The following is a 21,417-nucleotide window of genomic DNA, read 5'->3' on the forward strand; positions in this document are numbered from 1 at the left end:
AAAAAGTGTTACAATTAAAAGTAAACGACGAAAGTATGATCCAAGTAGGATTGTAAATACTTCGGTTGTTGGGCTTCAAGTCTTATTTTATAAAATGTCATGATGCCAATTGTCAAGTATAAGCTTCTAAATCTTATTTCTATTGGTAATGCTAAGTGTAAATTTCATTCACTTTGTGATTTTTTTTTTATTTTTTTTATTTTTTTTAAAAAAGGAAATCGGTTTGTAAGTTAATACGACGAAAAGATGAGAATCAAAATTTTCAAGCACATTCTTTCAAAAAAAAAAAAAAAAAAAAAATTCAAGCACATATGCTCAACAATGAGATACATACCATTGACAACAAATTACAAATCAAAGTTCCACAATCCACACCTTTGGATATTAGACTACTCCCTCCGTTTTTAAATTATTACTCCATTTCTCCATTCATAGAGTTTTAAGAGAAATTAGATAAAGTAATAAAATATGCCGATAGTCGGTTAATGAAAAGTAAATGTGAGGAGAGAGAATCTAAAGGTGATAATATATAATACTATTGGGTCCCACTAGTTGAGATAATTAAATTAAATATTGTGAAAGCTTTTTAATAAGAAAATTGAGCAAGTATTTAAAAATAGCCGGAAACGAAAAGTGGAGCCAGTTTTTTGAAACGGAAGGAGTACATTTTAATTGTAATGGATTCAAAAGGAGCATGGTTCGTTTAGTTGTATTTTTGTAGAAAAACACTCTTAACTTAGATCTGATGTGTTTCCTTCTGATGATATAGCAACTTTTGCATGTACCTTTTTGCTCAAACACGCTAGTTCCATGGCGACTTGCATCATTGTTGGCCTTAAAGCTCCTTCGGGGTGCAGACAACACTTTGCAAGACTTACAACTACCATTATCTCTGCAGTCATGTTGCTACTTTCTAAGATCATAGGATCCAACAGATTATATAGAGAAGAATCCTTAGTTTCAACAAATTGCATCACCAAACTCGTTGCATAGTCTGAAGTCACACGTATTGGCTTCTGTCCTGTTAATACTTCAACCAAAACCACTCCGAAACTATAAACGTCACTCTTTTCGGTGAACTGCCTTGAACGGAAGTATTGAGGATCGAGATAACCAAATGTCCCACGTACACAAGTTGTTAAGTGGGTTTGATCCATACTAATTGATCTCGAAATTCCAAAATCACAAACTTTGGCCGTGTACTTGTGATCCAAGAGTATATTACATGATTTAATGTCTCTATGATAGATAGGAGTTGAAGACGATGAATGTAGATAAGCAATAGCCCCAGCAACTTCAGATGCAATTCTTAGACGAATTTCCCATGTTACTCGAAACTCTTCATGAGGACTATGAATGTGTTTCGAAAGAGTGCCATTTGGGATGAACTCGTAAACTAAATGTAAAGTTTTAGTTTCCAAGCAACATCCAAGCAACTTTACTACATTTCTATGGTTGATATGTGAAAGAATAATCACCTCATTTATGAACTCCTTCCAATGGCTTTCACTCAATGAGATTGATGTTTTGACAGCGATTAGTTTCCCGTCACTTAGCATTCCTTTATACACCGTACCCTGTCCCCCTTTACCAATTACGCGATTTTCATTGAAGTTGTCAGTTGCTTTCTTTAACTCATTCTCTGTAAAGAGTTTAGTTTTCTGAGCTTCTTCTTGGTTTATCCTTTGTTCTTCTAATCTTCCCTTGAAGTATTTCTTTCTGAGCTTTGTTTCCTTTCTTCTTCGTTTTGTTTTGCACCACCAACATTGCCCAACACAATAGCACATCAAAGTAATTGAACCTACAACTGCATATTTCAAGGTCGTATACATCATATAAATACATGGCCAACTAACACAATTACATAGATATATTGTTTTAATGAAATATATTTATCAATTACACTCATTTGCGCGTAATTTTGTTATCCATTTATAAACTAATATCAAATAAGAAAATCTATTTTATGCTACGCTTATATGTTGCCCTTGTTTTATTTTATGCATTTTATACAAGCTTAAATTACATACCAACTCAATAGTACACCATATTCATATAAAATGCATTAACAAATACTCCATCAATTTCTTTTCTTATTTTTTCAATTGTAAGTTTGCGATTATATATTCACAATATGAGATAATCTTTGGAAAAAAAAAACTTATTTCTTATTTGTTTACACTACCCTTTATTGTTTTTTGGCTAGCCCATGTCATATTATATAATTGATATAAATTTTTAGCTATGTCACGAGGCAACAAGCCAGCAACGCTTAGCGCGTTAACTTTTCATCAAGTATCACGCTACATAGACAATAATTAATTAATTATTAGTATGAAGGTGTTGGTGGGAAGTAAGCTAGGAGGTCAACCACCACCAGTCATTCAACTGAACAAAGGTTTCGGTCAGCCAGGTGCATGAAAATAACACAGAAGTGAGGAGGATATATAACAGGAGTATTAACCAACATATGTAAGAAGAGGAGATGGTGGTGGGGGTCATCGATCGACGCCATCAAAAGTTGAAAATGTCAATCTCGGAAGGGAAGGACCCCGATAACCATCGAAAGTATATATAGAGATGGCTTTTCCATAGGAGGATGTCCCTAAAAGTTTGATGTTAGGGAAATATAATTTAATAATAAAAAATTTTGACATTTTACTACCATGAAAAACACCTCGCTTCACATTTGCTACCGGTTAAATTTTTTTTTTTTTACTTTGCTACCGCCTAAATTAGAGTTTTTAAAAATCACTACCTATTGTCTAACACCGTTACTATTTCCGTTAGTGGCTCCCAACCACCGTCCAGCCACCACTTCGTCCCAAGCCACCTCCAGCCACCTCCCTTATCCCCATCAACGCTGCCCAACGCCGTCTCCACTTGTGGCTGCCGGCAGCCACTACATCCACCACCCCCCTCCCCCCCTCTCTTCCCCCAAATCAACACCCAACCATGCCGGAAACGACCAAACTGACAACCCGAACCGCCCAACAATCTCACGCCCACTAATCAGCCACCCCTATTCTCTCCCTTCCCCCAAACCGACACCCAACCATGTTGGAAAAACCGTCTACCGCAAATTAGCAGCAAAACGCCCACCATAACACCACAATTTCAACCCGCACCTCTCTTCACCGTAATAGAGCACCAATCAGCCGCGCGAAGGAGTTCCCCAACCACCCAAAACCACCATAAGTGAAACCCTAAAACCCATTTAGGGTGGTTCGGGCTGGTGGTTTAAGGTTAGAGGTGTCGGTTTTTTGATGGGGGAAGGGGAGGGGTTCGATTCAGGTGGGGTCGCCAGCGCCGGCTACCGGCAGGGGAAGGGGGAGGGTGGCTGACGGGAGGGGCTGAGGTTTTGTTAATGGTGGCTTTTTTTTTTTGAATAACGGATTCCGTTAAGTGATAGTGATTTTTAACAAACTCTGATTTAGGCGGTAGCAAAATAAAATAAAAAAAAAAATTTAACCGGTAGCAAATGTAAAGCGAGGTGTTTTCCCTGATAGCAAATGTCAAAATTTCCTTCATAATATTATTATTTAAGGAGGACATTAAGGCTGAAATGAGGCATCTTGACCCTTATAACTTAGATCTGTCATTCTGTCAATAGATATGGTAGGATATATTGAAGAGAGGAACCGCTCAGTGACACCAAAGAGGCGAACCTTGGTTATAGAAACGCGCATCTAGGTCAGTTCGGCAGAGTTCGTTACATGACCCAAACGAGAAAATGTTTTTTTTGTGTTTCACCCGATTCACCCTTTGGGCTAATTCGGATTCGGGATCAGTTCTGAGTGGCTAGGTTCCAATCCCCTCCCAATCATTGTTGCGGGGGATCGAACACAGGTTTTTTCTTACCAAGTGTAGTCTCAATCACCACTACACCAACAACTAATTGGTCCAAATGAGAAAATGTGGCAGTGGTGTGTTAATTCAAACCTTAATTTGAAGTCCCAATGTTTAAGGCATTTCTAAAGCTTTGCCCATAGCCCGAACTAGCTATATGGTGTCAAACAAGCCCATTAAAGAGACACAAAGGCTCATAGAGTTTGGACACTGCAAGAGAGGAGAACAAAAGGCTTGTGCTTTCATTGTGATAAGAGGTGGGGCATTCGGCTAGACAGCAACCTGTGTAAGACGAAAGAACTAACGTGCTTTTGGTGGCCAACAGTTGTGAAGGTACGAAACCGGAAGATCAGAGAGAAGCCGAGGAGTACGAGGCCGACACAGGAGGGGCATCCATTGAGGTCTCCCTTTGGTTGGTGGTCGGACTCTAGAACCCAAAACTATGAAGTTAAGGTGGAAAGTGAAGGAGAGGAAGGTGCTAGTCATGATATACACCGGCGCACACAATTTTATTTCATCAATCCTGGTGGATGAAATTGGGATGCCAGTGAGTGGTGAGGGATCAGCATTTGGGGTGGCTTTAGGCAACAATGATTGGAGAGAATTTGGGGAGAAATGGAATTCAACTTTTGCTTGTCTTTCTCTTCCATCTACTTCCTTTCTTTCCTTCTTTCTTATCCAACTAAAACATTAATTAAAATACACTTCATGTCATCACTCAAATCAATAGGTTTGATCTGTTTGTCTAAAGTTCTTATTTAAAAGATGGTTAGCTTTATTTTACCCTTCATATTCATTTCCAATACAATAAATTAAATATTTATTAGTGCTCTTTTCGTCCAAGAATAATTAACACGTGAAGTTTTTTACACTTGGTATGTTATCTTTTTTTTTTTGAAGGCACTTGGTATGTTATCTTACACTTCGTATATTAGAAAAAAGGAAAACTTACCTGATGAAAAGATGAATATGAAAAATCTAATAGTCGTCGTTTTATCTGTCAATCACACAAAATTTAGTTACTTGCAAATATAACCATACAAATTTATAGCATACTCTTACTATTAATTTTCCAAAAGCATATATTACTCAAGCTAATAAGATGGATCATAGAGATATAAAGACATAACAACTTACATTAGCAGGGTAAGAATTGAAAAGAAACCTTAACCCTTAGATCTAGGCCAGGATATCTCAATCGAGATTACGGGAAATTATAAGTTGATAAGGCTAATAAAAGATAAAAGTAAATCACCAAATACACTTTAATAAAAGGTAAAAGTAAATCGCCAATTAAAGTGTATTTAGCGTATTTAGCGATATACTTTTAAGGCTAATAATCCCTTAAGGACAATATATTTACTAGCTTTCAAATATAAGTTAAAATCGTTACTTCAAATAGCAGTTATCCCTTATATTTGAAGGTTAAACATTAGTTTTAAGTACCCCTTAATTGGGTACCATAATACTACCATGCTCTTATTGAAAATCAAAGTGAAATAACACACAGTTAAAATAAAGAAATATAAACAAGTGAGATTATGAATTAAAAATGAACCCCAAAAAAAAAAAAAAAAAAAAAAAAAAAAAAAAAAAAATCAGAATTTCAAATTCATTTCTCTCTCCACCTTTTCTTTATCTCTAATTTTCAAAACATTCATCTTAACTTCATTACAACCTTCAATTTTTCAACAAAACTAATAAAATTCTTTCAAATTTTGCATTAATTACTACAAACAAGCATAAAACTATTCAATTGAATTTGCAATTTCAACTTTCACAACATCAAACTGGATTGATTTAGAAATTTATAGAAAAAAGGAAAATTTAATATTAATAATTCCAACTTTGCTCCTTTTTCTTTTAATAATCTCAAGTTTGGATTATTTTGGAGGATTTTTTTACAATTATCTCCTACAATTGTTGTTGTTTTAGCAATTACCACCTATAATTTTTTTTTTTTTTGAATTTTACCACCTACTTGGCTCTGAACTGAAGTGTGATGTCATGTTAGGCTCACTAACTACCTTCTTATCCTATTCCCCTCCTTTTTTTTTCTTTCTCTTTCGATTTCTCATTCTCCTATATTTTACTCTTCTCAAAGTTGGGGAAAAATTTCAAATTAAATTACAAATATTCATGTTAATTTTTTCACGAATTGAAGTTTTTCCCTAACATAGAGAGGAGTACAATATGAGATAGAAAGAAGGGGAAGGAAAAGGGGGGGGGGAAGTAGTTAGTGGGCCCTAGGGGTGAAACTAATGTGATTTCAAACCGAACCAAACCACAAACAAAATCGAATTAAATTAGAAATATGGTTCGGTCTTTTTTCTAATTTGGTTCAGTGCGGTTTGAGGAATCCCAAAATCGAATTAATATAGTTTGGTTTCGATTTTAAGATTTGAAAAACAAAAATCCGAAATCCAAACCGTATTATGGCCCATATTTTAATTATAGTCTAGCCCAATACTAATTTAATTTTAACCCTACATATACATAAACATAAAAATAATAATATAACTTGTGTTTTTTTATGACCTAGAATGTCAACCAATGTGGGCGGATACAGTGAATGACCAATTAGATGGAGCAAGAAGGAAGAGGATGAAAAATTTCGGTGTGGTTCGATTTTCTTTTGACACTACAAAAAAATAACCTTTTCGTAGCGATTATTTTAACCTTTTGTATCAATTGTAATTGCAACAAAAAGTTTTCCCAACGAATGGTCATTCGATACAATATCCGCCTTGCCTTAACCTTTAGTAGTGGTTTTCAGTATCGCTGGGGTTGGCCTCAATAATCGATACGAAAAACTACATCCAATCGTGGTGATTATTGTACCGATTATAATTTCTATAAATGTTGAACTCATTTTCTTAAAAAAAAAAAAATCATACATATGATCTTTACGTGATTCGAACATGCAACCTCAAACTCTTATATTAAATATTTCACCAATAAGCTATGACATATTTTATGTATTCTTTGTCAAACAATATTTATACATCTATTGTAGAAAAGGCTTTTCGTATCGATTTTTAGGATTTAGTGGCGATTGTAAATGATACGATTTCTCATAATTATATAAATGTGCAAAAATAGTGTGGATATGTATTATTTTGTTTTCCGTATCGATTTTATATGGGAAAACCATGGCGATTGTAAAATGATACCATTATCTTAATTATTTCACAAACATACTTGCATATTGTAGCGAATGTACAATCGCTACAAAATAATTGCTACGAAAAGACAATTTTCTTGTAGTGTGAAAAAATGAATTTAAAACGATGTGGTTTTGTTTGGTTTCAATAGTAATATAGTGCGGTGTGGTTTAAAAAATCCCAAAACCGAATTAATGTGGTTTGGTTTCGGTTTGGGCTATAAACCACACCGCAAACCGAAATTTCACCCCTAGTGGGCCCCACATGACATCACATTTGAGTTAAGAGCCAAGTAGGTGGGGAGTTTTGATGTTTTAAAAAATAGTAGGTGGTAAAATTCAAAAAAAAAAAAAAAAAATAAAAAAAAATAAAAAAGTATATCACAAAATAATTGGTTAAAAACTTAAAAAAAAATTAAAAACAAACAAAATAAAAAAAATAAAAAAGCATCAAGCCAAAACCCTTAGCACCGGCCTAAGCTACTTGATCTGCCACCCCCTTAACGCCTTCTAGTAGCCCGACTGCGCCGATTTCCCCCTTTCCCCGCGCCGGTTCCACGACCCGCCCTTCTTATCTCCTTTTTCGGCTAGCTTTCTCCACCGGAAACCCCCAACCTCCCTCCTTATCTCCTTTTTCCCATATTCTGGATAGCTCTCTCAATTGGAAGCCTCTAAAAACCACCTCCCCCACGCCTGAAAACCCTCAAATACCGCTCCCCCACCATCGAAAACCCTAGTTGTTAGGGGTTTGGGGTGGATTCCGAGGAGTTTGGGGTTTTTAGGAGTGAAGGCGCACAGGAGGGGTTTCCTTGGTGGTTTCGTGGAGGAATGTTAGGGTGTCGCAGGGAAGGATGAAAACGACGACACCAGGGGATGGGGGAGGCGCCGCGAGCCGACGAGATAGGGGCGCAGGCTGGGCAGTAGGGTAGAGGTTAGGGTGGGCTGGTGTTTTATGGGATTTTTTTGTATCTTTTGTTTTTTTTTTCCGTTTTAACTTTTTATAATGTTTTGGACCGATCAGGACTTGAAACGTGTCAAGTAATCTGAAATAACAGGTTATTGACTTTTTTTGAATAATATGGGATTGAAGAAAGTAAACAACCCTCAAAGTTGGGATTATTCCAAAATGGGATTTTTTGTAAAAAACAACCTTTTAAACTCCGGATTTTGCGAAAAACTAGCTTAAAAACAAAATGTTGTAATTAACTACCTTAGAAAGTATAAAATGTTGTAATTGACTACCTCCCACCAGAATAACACATTTGACTTTTATTTTCCGGCGTTGACCATGTCACTTGAGGGTCACGTGACCATGTAATGATACTACAAAAGTAAAAGCTTTTTAGCAACTAAGTTTGGCAACAAATTTTTAAAACGTTGCTAAATAGCAACGAATATAATTTTTTCATTGCCTAATTAAAATCGACATTTTATGGTTTAGTTTTTTAATAATTAATGGCTACATGTTTTTGATTTGTTGCTATTTAAAACAAATTGTCTTACTAGTTGTTACTAGATGGCATCATATTTTTCTCTCGTTGCCATATAGTAACAAACTATGGCAACAAATATTTTATTTGTATTGATTTAGAATCAAACAAAGACAATGAATTTTTAAATTGTTGCCATTAGAAACAAGTCGTCTAAACTATTATTTCTAGATGATAACGTATTTTTTTATTTGTTGCCATTGGAAACAAATTGTGTTACATGTTGTTGTTAGTTTATATGTAGGCTAGTTTTTGCTATTATGTATAAAATTATTGGAATACACTCTTCTTTTTAAATGTTACTATAATGACATCAAATAGAGACAGATTTCAATTTCATCTCTAATTTAGACACGGATTTTTGATTTCGTCCCTAATTTAGAGACAAATTTTTCAATTTCGTCTCTAATATTTCGTTCACTTATTATAAATTATATGCATAGAACTAAACAAATAGTACTTGGTATAGTTGGTAAGAGATTCACCCTGTGACTTTAAGGTCACAAGTTCGACTCCTACCAACTGCGATTCTTGAGACTGGTGATTTAAAGAGCCTTACATGCAAAGTCAAGTTGAGTTGACCCGAGTGAGGTTTCAGATTGGTAAAGGCAGGGATCGGGTTGAACCGAACTTTAATAATTTGTTGCTATTTTTAGGAACCAACATTAATAATTTGTTTCTATCTTAGGAACTAACATTAATAATTTGTTGCTAATTTTAGCAACAACCAATGGTAATCTGTTGCCAAAGTTGGCAACGAATGCACCAAAAACAGCAACCATCATGGAAACTATATTTAAATGGATGCAATATTGCAACAAAATTGATTTGCAACTGGTAGCCAAAATCCCATGGCAACAAGTCTTTTAGCAACAACAAATTTTCGTTTCCAACCCATTGCTAAATAGAGTTGGCAATGAATTTTTGGTGAATAGCAACGAATTTTTGGTGATGCTATATTGACATAATTTTGTAGCATGACTTAATCCCCCCCCCCCTCCCCCAACTTTTCCCGCTTTACACCAAATCTTTTCCTTAACAATACAATTAATCATATTTTATACTGCTTATTTGCAACCCCTTTGATAATTATATGGGCTGAATTGGTGTAAAGTGGGAAAATTTGGGCGGAAAAGGGGGAATTAAGCCATCAAAAGGCCACGTGACCCACACGTGACATGGTCAACGTCAGGAAATAAAAGTCAAATGTGTCATTAGGGTAGAGGGTAGTCAGTTACAACATTTTATACTTTATAAGGTAGTTAATTACAACATTTTGTTTTTAGGGTAGTTTTTCGCAAAATCCGGAGTTTAAAAGGTAGTTTTTCACAAATAAAAAACAAAAAACTCATTCAACCAATCACCGGTTACTGGAATTGAAGAAAGTAAATAGCCCCCAAAGTTTGGATTATTCTAGAATAATCCAAAGTTAGAATAATCCAAAGTTGGGATTATTAAAAGAAAACAAAACAAAGTTAGATTTATTAATATCATTTTCCTAGAAAAAAAGGAATAAATCATGCAGAATGAAGAAGATTGAATCAAAATAAGCAAGTAGATTTGAATTTAAATCAAATTATTATTAAGAAAACTTAGAAACAATAATCCCAACTTTTACGAATTTTGTTTCAATAATCCCAACTTTGGATTATTCTTGAATAATCCGAACTTTGAGGGCTGTTGATTTTCTTCAATCTCAAAAATCGGTGACCGATTGAATAGACTATTTTTTTAAGTGGCGCGTGTCACAAGTTAATTGGCTACAAAAATATAAAACAAAAAAGAAAACAAACAATTTTTTTACAAAAAAAAAAAAAAAAAAAATCACTAGCCAAGCATCTAATTCCGGCCACCAGCCTAACCCCAAATTCCGGCCACCAACCAAACCCCAAAAACCACCAGCCTCACCCCAAATTTTGGCTGCTACTATTCCCCTCTCCTATGTCGCTAACTCCCCTCCCCTTGCATCGGTTTCCCCCTCCCCCCTGGTTATCTCCTTTTCCAATTTTCCGATGACATTTCTCAATCAAAAACCCCCAACCTCCCTTGGAACCTCTCCCTCCATTCGAATATCCCTTCAAACCACTTCCCCCACACCCAAAAACCACAAAACCCCTCCCCCACCATCGAAAACTCTAGCCTCGCTCTATGGTTTTGGGGTGGTGGGAGGAAATATTTGGGATTTCGGGCAGTGAGGAGGGGTTTTGTTGGTGGTTTCGTGGGGGAATGGGAAGGTGTTTTGGGGAGAGTGGAAAATGGCGAAGCCGGGGGGTTCAGGAAAGCGCGGCGGGTTGGCGACTAGGCCAGCAGTTTGGAAGTGTGGTAGAGGTTAGGGTGGGTCGGTCGGTGAAGGGGAGGCTGAGTGGTGGTTCTGTGACTTTTATGATTTTTGGGATTTTTTTTGTTTTTTGTTTTTTATTTTTAAATTTTTTTTGGACCAATCAAGACTTGACACGTCTCAAGTGACCTGATATAATAGGTCATTGACTTTTGTTGACCGGTTAATGGAAGAAATTTTAGATTATTCCAGAATAATCTAAATTTGGGATTGTTGAAACAAAATGCTACCTCTGTTTCATATTATTTGCAACGATTAGACATTTTTTCTGTCTACTTTATGTTAAATCGTTGCAAAAAATATGAAACGGAGGTAGTACATGAAAGTTAGGATTATTATTTCTAATTTTTCCTTATTATTATTTGAAAATGTTAACTTTTAGGAAAAATACACTTTAATAATCCCAACTATTGCCAATTTACCTACAATAATCTCAACTAAGGTTTATTTTTTAATAATCCTAACTATGCACGCACTCAGGTTTCTTAGAGTAGACCCAAAAACCGGTTACTTGCTGAAAGGATAAACTTTTTTTTAACGCCACATGTCAGCACATGATTGGCTTAATAAAAAAATTACAAAAACCATCCCAGATTCCTAGCCACTAGGTCGCCGTTTCCCTTTCCCCACCACCTAACCTCGCTGGAAAATGGCCTACCAACCACCCTTAACCACCGAAAATAGTTGGGCGTCCTCTGCCACCCATACACCCAAAACCACACTCCAGCCCATCACAACCCCAAACTACTGCTGAGCTTGAAGACCTTCACGATGCTTCTTGAGCAAGCTTCTCTTCTCAGCGACCTTCATTGGCATCAACGACGACTTTGTATCAATTTCGCCAAACTTTCGTTCTAGCATTTGGCGTTAACTACATCGTTTCATTCGAATTTCAATCAACCCACAAAAAATTTACAAAACATAAACCCTAAATTACTTTACCAATTCAAAAATTCACAACATATGTAACAAGAATTAATAAATAAACTACTGCTGAGCTTGAAGATAATAATCAACGGATGGCTGGGATTAGTTTAAGGCAATTTCGGGGGTGGGGGGGGGGAGGTAAAGGGGCAGTTTCGGGGGTGGGGCTGTGAAAGGGAAAAGGGGAGGTTCCCGGCAAGGTGGTGGCAGGATCCGGTTAGGTTAGGGGGATGGGGGTGGCTGGTACGGAGGAGAGGGTTTTTTTTTATTTTTTTTTATTTTTTCAGTTTTTAGTTTTTATTTATTTTTATTTTTAATTTTTTTTAACCACTCACGTGATGTCACATGTCAAAGCAACCTGTTATATTAGGTTGATGATCGGTTGGGTCTGCTCTAGGAAAACTGAGTGCATAATTAGGATTATTAAAAAATAAACCTTAGTTAGAATTATGGTAGGTAAATCGGCAATAATTGGGATTATTAAAGTGTATTTTTCCTAACTTTTATTACCACTTAAAAAACACCACTTTGATTTTTATGTTTTATATAAAATTTTATTTTATTACACTACCAAAATAAATCTTGCTACCACTTAACATTTTTCGTTAGGGTGTCGTTATTAGCCAACTATTACTTTTTTTTTTAAAATTGCGTGTTGAAAAATGTCAGTTAAGGTTTTGGTTCATTTGGCCTTTAGAAAACGTTGTTGCTTTGATACATGGGTACTATAGGATTATGTTAGAAATTATTGGAGACAGTAGCAGTTAGCATACAAGCAACTCAAGCAAGCAGCAGCTGCACACCTCAAAAGGCTCAGATCAGAGATTAGTTTCTAGAAAGTTCTAGAACTAGCTAGTTTGTTATCATCCCTGCCATGTAGGATTATGACGTGGCAAAAGTTGTTACAAATAACAAACTCATATTTTCTGTTATATATATGGGTTTTTAACCCAAATTGTATTATTCATTCACTCATACAAAAATCAATAAAAGTTTCTCTAAAAGTTTATTTAGCTCTGAGTTCATCTTTCAAGCTTGAGCTGATTTTAATGGCTTCTCTGAAATTCATCATGGTATCAGAGCAGAGATCTTGCTAGTAGTTCCTGATTTTCCGCAACATTCTTTGTCTGATTTTGCTTCAGATTCTGTTGAAGTAAGTTCTACTTCAAATTTTGATCGTTTGTTCAAATACTGTTGTTTGTGTTTCTGTTGAGAATTCATTCTGTTCTTGAGGTTTTGTTGAGAATTTTGCTGCATTTTTTCGTTCAAATTGTTTCTGTTCATCTAATACACCTAGATTTCACAAATTATACCTAAATTTGCTTAGTTTCTTGATGATTATGGCTGGAAATCAAAACAATGTACATGTTGTTCTTCCTTGGAATCAAAACCCTGCTAGTATATACTACATTCATCCTTCAAATTAAATGCTAACTCGATTCAGTTAGTATCCTTCAAGTTTGGTGGTGATGGTTTCACCAGTTGGAAAAAAGCTATGCTATTGACTCTTTTAGCCAAGAACAAAGTAGGATTTGTTAATGGAACTTACACTAAACCTAATGATGTTCTTAGTGATGAATACAAGGCTTGGGAAAGGTGTAATGATTTGGTGTGTTCCTGGATTTTGTTTAATCTGGAAGAGAGCATAGCTAGCAGTGTTATGTTCATGAAGTCTTCTAGAGAAATCTGGTTAGATCTTGAGGAACGTTTTGGATACACTTCTCTTGCTCAAATCTATGCACTTGAACAGAAGCTAGCTGAAACTACTCAAGGTTCTCATTCTGTTTCTGAGTTTTTCACTGGAATCAAGTCTATTTGGGATGCAATTGATGAGGCTCAGCCATTGCCATACTGTACTTGCAATAATTGTACATGTAATCTTACCAAGAGAGTTTTTGAGCAACATCAACAAAAAATGGTGATTCAGTTTATGATGAAGTTGACTGACCAGTTTGCAGCAGTTAGGGGGAATTTGTTGATGATGCAATCTTTATATAAGGTTACATAGGCCTATAGGATGTTTGCTCGGGAGGAAAAACATAAGGAGATCTCAGGATTATCTTCTCAGCATGAATCAATGGCATTTGCTGCTGACAAAAGGTTTTACCATGATTCAGGAAGGAATAAGAATTATAGGTCACAAGGTGGTGGTAACTTTTAGAAGCAGAACCAATTTTTGAAGCCACAATGGCTTCTCTGAAATTCATCAGAAATTGCGGAAGGATCATAGACAAAATTCAGCCTAATTAACTTGGGTACTTCCAAGATTAAAAGCATCTCCACTTAAATTTTTTCTCAACTACTTCTTCATCCTTTCTCTAAACTTCCTACCATCATCAATACAACAGCCCGTGGCAATGAAATTGACATTGAAATTCGTTCGTATTTCTATGTTTCTCCTCCTTGGCATCAGTTAAAATTAAAGGTGAGCGAAGCAGGATACCTTGTAAAAATCTCAAGACCTGGAACCGGAACCTGTTGCAACAGGTTCTTGAAAATAGAGATCGGAACCAAAACTTGCAGGTTCCAGTTCCCGAACAGGGTACCCTATCTTTCAAAATAAGCATAATATATAGTAACTTGATAAAAAAAATAGATGTTCGCAATAAAAGCTTACAACTTTAATACAAATATAACAAACCAACACTAATTGTCTAGTATATTTGATGCAAATACTTATATTAATACCATTAATTAAATATTTAAGAGTAAGATGAAAAATGAATAAGAGGAAGGAGAGAGGTAGGTGATAGCTGGTGTAGGAACTGAGAAATGATGTATAAGCTTAGGGTCAAGTTTATTTTGAGGCTTACTTAATTATATAATTTTGATATAAGGCTTAAATGATATGTTCCAATTTCGTATAACCTACAGGGAATACTAACAGGGTACCCTACAGGTTCAAAGTCTAAAATTTTATTACCCGGAACCAGAACCTGATCTACAGGTTCCGATTCTAAAACCTGGGTTCCGAGCAAGTTTTGATTCCTGGTAAGGGTACGCTGAATTTTTGCTCATTCCTAGTTAATATTATATTTTAACATTGACAATAATTGGCACAACAAATCACAATAATCAAAGAGCTTAATAAGAGGGATCTGGCTAACATATTACTTAAAATTATATTTTGACATTGACAATAATTGGCACAACAAATCACAATAATTAAAGAGCTTGATGAGAGGGATCTTGCTAACATATTACTTAAAATTATATTTTGACATTGACAATAATTGGCACAACAAATCACAATAATTAAAGAGCTTGATGAGAGGGATCTTGCTAACATATTACTTAATAAGAGGGAGCTCAATAAAATTATATTTTGACATTGACCTTGGATAATTACTTAATATATTACTTAAAATAATATTAAGTTCGGAATGCATGACAAAACCACTCGTCGATTGGTGTAATTAATGATAATTTTTCTTTAATATTTTCACATTTAGTTTTCTTATCTAACGCCCCAAGGACGCTCGTTAGGTTTTGCCTAATAAGATAAGATAGGGGAAAAAAAATCTAGGTTGGAGATTTATTAAATTAAGAGAAATTTGTGAAAAATGACCTTATAAATGATCAACTTTGTTTAAGGGACATTCTAAGTGAAAAGTTGTTAAAAAGGATTTTTTAAGTTGTACTCCCTCCGTCCCTATTTGATTGTCACTTTTGTCATTTTGGGTGCCCCTAGATGTTTGTCACATTTCACATTTTCATAATTATTAAGATATATAAAAAGACTTTTAAACCCTCATTTTTTTGTCCTTATTAAGTCATATTCCTATTTTACCTTAACATTTGCCATAAAATTGTGTCAACTTTTGGAATGCTTTCCCTTAATATTGTTGGGAAGATTGACAATTCCATATATACTGCTACTTTTTTAAATATTCCCAAATTACTGTCTATGTCAGCTATTAATGAATTTAATTTTTTTTTCTATTTTTTAGCAAAACTGCTATCTCATATGGCGATTTAAGTGGGAACACCGCTACATCAATTAGCAGTTTCCACTCATTAGTCACTATCAAAACTCCATCCTCTTCTCTTTGTTCTCTCACTCTCAAACTAATCACTTTTTTTCGATAAAAACAAAGTCCCCAATTCTCCATTGCCCATCATCCATTCTACCTCACTCAAATTCCAAATCTCAATCATCTCATCTCTCTACTTCTCTCATTAATTTTTCAAATTTTCATTCTCAAATTTAATTGGTAAGGGGATTTTTCGATTAAGTTTGGGAATTTGATATTTATTTTTTTAATTCAATTGGTCCTGGGTAGTTTCATGGAATTATCTTGCAATTCTCTTAATCCTAATTTTTTTCATCATTATATACGATCTATACGAAGTATATACTGTTAAGTTTAGTGTGGAGTTTGCGCTGCTTCCTTTGCCCACTTCACCACTAGAATCACTGCCTTCATCATCACATAAAGGTATAGCAGCCAGCAAGGTTCATGAAACTTGTCATTTTAGTAATTATGTAGTTTAGATCTAACTACTCCGTATTAAATTGTATTAGTTTTCTTCTTTCTATTATGATTATCTATAGGAAAAATTGATAAAAATAATTCCAACTTTAACTCATTCGCTTTTAATAATCCTAACTTTGGATTATTATTGAATGATCCCAACTTTAGGGGGTATTCGCTTTTATTGGTCCCGAGTGACCGGTAGCCGATTAAATAGGTTTATTAATTTATTATTTTTTTTAATTTCAATTGACACGTGGAAGCACCTAAATGGTTCAAAAATAAAATTTATAAAATTAAAATTTTAAAAAAAGGAAAAATAATAATAAAAAAAGGCACCACCTCCTCTCCTCCCCACCTACGGTAGCTCCACCTTCCCCACCCCTCCCCTACCTCGACCAAGCCCGAAATTGTCCGAAAATCGCCCCTCCTTCCCAACCCACCATGTATCAACCCAATTCCCACCCCCAGACACTAAAAATCACCCCCTCCTCCCTTTTCCCCCACTACAAAAACCACCATTGTCCCCATTTCAGGCCCAAAACTCCTCTTTAGGAGGGTTTCAGGGTTGGGGAAGGGGATAAGATGGGGTTTCGGGACTAGGGAAGGTGATGGGATGATGTTTCGGGGCTAAGGAAGGAGAGATAGTCGAATTTGCGGTGGTGGGTAGGGGTGATTTCGGGGCGGTTGGATGAGTAGAGTAGTGGTTTCGAGGGGGTTAGGGAGTGTCGGAGAAGGTGGGGCTGGGAAAGTGGGTTGCGGGCAGTAGGGTTGGGGGTTAAGGGGTGTCGGAGAAGGTAGGGACTGGGGAAAAGGGGTTGCTCGCTGCCGGCAGTGGTAGGGGCTGAGTGTTAGGATTGGTTTTTTTTTTTTAATTTTTTTTGTATTATTTATTTGATTTTTTTGGACCACTTAGGTAATGACACATGTCCAACAACTTATTATAATTGGTTATGAGATTTGTTGGGACCAATAAAAGCGAATACCCCCTAAAGTTAGGATTATTCAATAATAATCTAAAGTTGGGATTATTAAAAGCGAATGGATTAAAGTTGAGATTATTTTTATCAATTTTTCCTTATCTATATTATATATATTCCTCATTGTAATATTTTCCATATTAATGAAACATATGACAATTTCTCTCTATTGTTCTTCCCCTTCTCTCTCTAAATTTAGATTACTCTGATTTTTTTTCACTATCAAATTAAGATTTGATTTTTTTTTAACGGGAGGTGTATAATTAATTTTACGATGAATTCTTGCCTGGATTAATGTAGAATTTTTATAGAGAATTTCTTTTTACATAAAATAGAAGCCGCCACTCGAGTTGGCGGTTTTCCCCCAATTGAAAACCGCTAACTCAAGGTTCGTTTGGTGTTGCTGTTCTGTTTTTTGGTTTTTTGTTTTTTAAAAGTATATGATATATGTCCCATAATGAATAAAAATCATTTAAATTTATTAAAATCATGATAAATTTAAAAACTGACAAAAAAGTGGAAACACCTTTTTCTTGTTTCCTGTTTTTGGTTTTTGGTTTTAAAAAAAAACAGGAAATTGAAAACCAAAAATGATACTAAACAAGCCCTCAAGTGACGATTTTGTGTAAATTTTTTTTTTTAAAAAAAAAAAATTTAATATGTTAAATGGTGATGTGGACAATAGATTGGGTAATTGTAAAAGTTTAGCTGTATTTATGGAATTAGAAGTAATTGGAGCATTATTGAAGGAAAGCACTCCAACTTTTACTAATTTAATTGTTTTACTCTTGAATCTATTAATTTATCTTTCTCATGTATTTTAATTATTTTTTTTATTGGAAATGTCTCTTTCTCATGTACTTTTATTACTTTATTAATTGAAAATTTTATTTTCCCAAATACTTTTATTACTTCACATTTTCCACCTTAATTCCCGTGATTTTCCTTCAATAGTGACAAACAAAAGGGGACGGAGGGAGTATTATGTTGTAAGGGGGTACTTAGCTGAGTTTTGGGGTGGTCAACGATGGAGCTCTAACGTTGACTTTCACGTGACTTTTTTTAAAAAAAAAATCCCTTTTCTCCAAATTTCTCTCCTTTTCGATAGAAAGAGAAAGGGGAAAGATGAAAGGGGTAGTTCGAAAAGGAGGGAAATTGGGAAAAAAAGGGATTTTTTTTTTTGGATTTTTTGTCAAAAAAATACCTAATAAAGCCCAGATTTTGTGAGAAACTATCTAATAAAAAAATGTTGTAAAAAACTACATAATAAAAGGTAAAATGTTGTAAGGCTCTACTCAACAAAATGTTAATTGTTGTTAAATACTACCTCTGTCGGAAATCCGCCATTAACCCACCAAAAAACACCCCCAAAACCACCGCTTTCACCCTAAAACCAACACAACCTGCTTAAAATTGCCTTCACCAAGCCGAAACCACCCTCCAATCCAAAAACCACCACCTCTAATCCCAAAAATCAACATCCCGAATCACGAAATTAAACTACCATCACCAACTCGGAATATCTTCTAACCACCCCAAAAATAACCTTACCACCTTGAAAAGCAACCTCTGTGGTGGTTTCGGGGGTATTTTGAGGTATGTCAACGCCTTAAAATTAGATTAACGGTGAAAATTCGGCTAAAGGTAGTACTTTTCAACATTTTACCTTTTATAAGGTAGTTTCTTACAACATTTTTTTTTATTAGGTAGTTTCTCACAAATTTTATGTTGTATTAGGTAGTTTATGACAAAAAGTCCTTTTTTTTTTAATAAGTAACGTAACTCTTATGTCAGTTTCAATGCTAGAGCTTCATCGTTAACCACCCCGAAAACTCTGCCAAGTACCCTCTCAGAACATAATACAACTTAGGCCCTGTTCTTTTGAGCTTTTGGGCAGAGCAGAGCAGAGCCGAGCCGAGCAGAGCAGAAAAGATTTCATTATTATTACTATTATTATTACTATTATTACTATAATTATTACTATTATTATTATTATTATTATTATTATTATTATTATTATTATTATTATTATTATTATTATTATTACTACTACTACTACTACTACTACTACTACTACTACTACTACTACTAATATTACTATTATTAATATTATCGCATTATTATTATAATTATTAAATATTAATTATTATTATTATCATTAAAAATTATTATTTAATTATTTAATTATTATTATTATTATTAAAAATTAATAATTATTTTTTTTAATTTTATTATTAAAAATTAATAATTAGTATTATATTTAAATATTATTTATTATCTTTAACTATTAATTTTTATTATAAAAAATCAATTATTTTTAATAATAATAAGTATTATTATTACTATTTTTTTTGAGAAAATATTATTATCATTATTATTTTTACTATTATTATTATTATTGATTTATTTATTTATTTATTATTATTATTAAATATTAATTATTATTATTAATATTATTATTTTTAAATATTAATTATTTATTATTATTATTATTATTATTCAATATTAATTATTATTTCAATTATTAAATATTTATTGTTTATTATTATTATTAAATATTAATTTTTAATAATATTATTATGATTAAATTTTATTTATTTATTCTTTATTATTTATTACTATTAAAAATATTAATTTTTAATAATATTATTATTATTAAATATTAATTATTTATTGTTTTTATTATTAAATATTAATTTTTAATAATATTATTATTATTAAATATTAATTATTTATTATTTTTATTATTAAATATTAATTTTTAATAATATTATTATTATAATAATAATTCCATATTAGTTATTATTATTATTATTAAATATTAATTATTTATTTTTATTATTATTAAATATTAATTATTATTATAATAATTCAATATTAAGTATTTTTTTTAAGTAGAGCAGATTTCAGCAAAATAGAGCAGCTCTAAAGAACAGGGCCTTAAAAAATCTTTTTTCACAACTTTTCAGTTAAAAGGTCATTTTAAACAAAGTTGACCACTTAAAAGGTCCTTTTTTACAAATTTCTTTTAAATTAATAAGAGACTGATTAGATAAGCTTATGTAAACTTTATACAAGTATTAATTTGTATGAAATGGTTATTTTTAATAATCTAAATTAAAATAAGATTAAATAATTCAAAAAACCAAAGTACCACTTAATAGATAAAGTTCACACTACCTGCATAAATAGGCCAATGAAGCATCACCGGAAAAGTAGACATCGGTGTAGCAATGGATGCAACGGTTGGAAAATATTCCCGACTTATCAAAAAGGCCGACCTGCAATGTGCCGACCCATCTTTGGCACTGACACTTATACCATATCCATTATAAAATAGAGGGTTGACTGCTTGACAACAATTATTAAAGCCATAACATTTTTTCATGGTCATATCTGCTGGTGATGTCGGAATCAATTTCTGATGATCAGTAGCACAAATTGAAGTGCATCCTTCCATTGTCACTTCACCAAAATAATAACTATAGAATATTGCATATCCATGGCACCCGACTGATGCGAAAACATTAGAATCTGCAAATGAAAAGCCAGTAGTTGTAATGATATCAGGACTGCTCCAATGTATCTCAGTACCATTACAGACAGTGGCCGATGGTAGCTTAACTATTACTGTTTTGCTTGAATTTCGCACCTCAATAATCTCAAGGTCGAGTTTTTTTAGATACGGTATTGATTGGTTTGAGGAGGATGAATTACAAGAAACGGCAAAGTTGGGGTCGGAGAAACAGTGGTTTGGGCCAATACCAAATGGGTATGGGATTTTTATGTTTCCACAGTGGTGTATGCAATCTAGCTCAGATGGTCTACATAAACAAGATGATATGAATGCTAGGATAACAAATAGTGGGGAGGAGTTCAGAGTTTTCATTTTTCTAGTTTGCTGCTAGTCACATTCTAAGACTTTACTATAACCCTAAATATCTTTCGAATATCATTAATAAACTGAATAAGTTCTAATACGATCACAATAACTTTTATTAAAGTTTTTGAAAGACCGTCAGTTTGAGGCGACTTAAACAATTTTTATGATATTTTTAACTTATTTAAAGGCAACTTTTGATTTGCAAAAATTCTTATATGTGGCTAGGGTTGCTTTATTAGTGTTATAGGGGTTAATCGGTTATTGTTATCGGGTTTACTTCATCAATATAATAGGAATTACTCGGTTAGGGTTATA

At 33.8% G+C, this 21,417-nt stretch overlaps 1 protein-coding gene across 1 annotated transcript; it reads right to left on the reverse strand.

The window, feature by feature from the left end:
• Positions 1 to 731: 731 nt before the first annotated feature.
• LOC145584195 (wall-associated receptor kinase-like 1) lies at positions 732 to 21,108 on the reverse strand. Its single transcript, XM_081641097.1, has 4 exons — positions 20,400 to 21,108; positions 10,926 to 10,959; positions 6,026 to 6,054; positions 732 to 1,801 (listed from the first exon to the last, which is right to left on the reverse strand). Exons 1-4 carry the CDS (start codon positions 21,106 to 21,108, stop codon positions 732 to 734), a joined length of 1,842 nt encoding a protein of 613 aa, XP_081497223.1.
• Positions 21,109 to 21,417: the final 309 nt, after the last annotated feature.

Source organism: Chenopodium album, chromosome 16 (genome assembly GCF_948465745.1).
Source record: "Chenopodium album chromosome 16, dcCheAlbu1.1, whole genome shotgun sequence".
Taxonomy (NCBI): Eukaryota; Viridiplantae; Streptophyta; class Magnoliopsida; order Caryophyllales; family Amaranthaceae; genus Chenopodium; species Chenopodium album.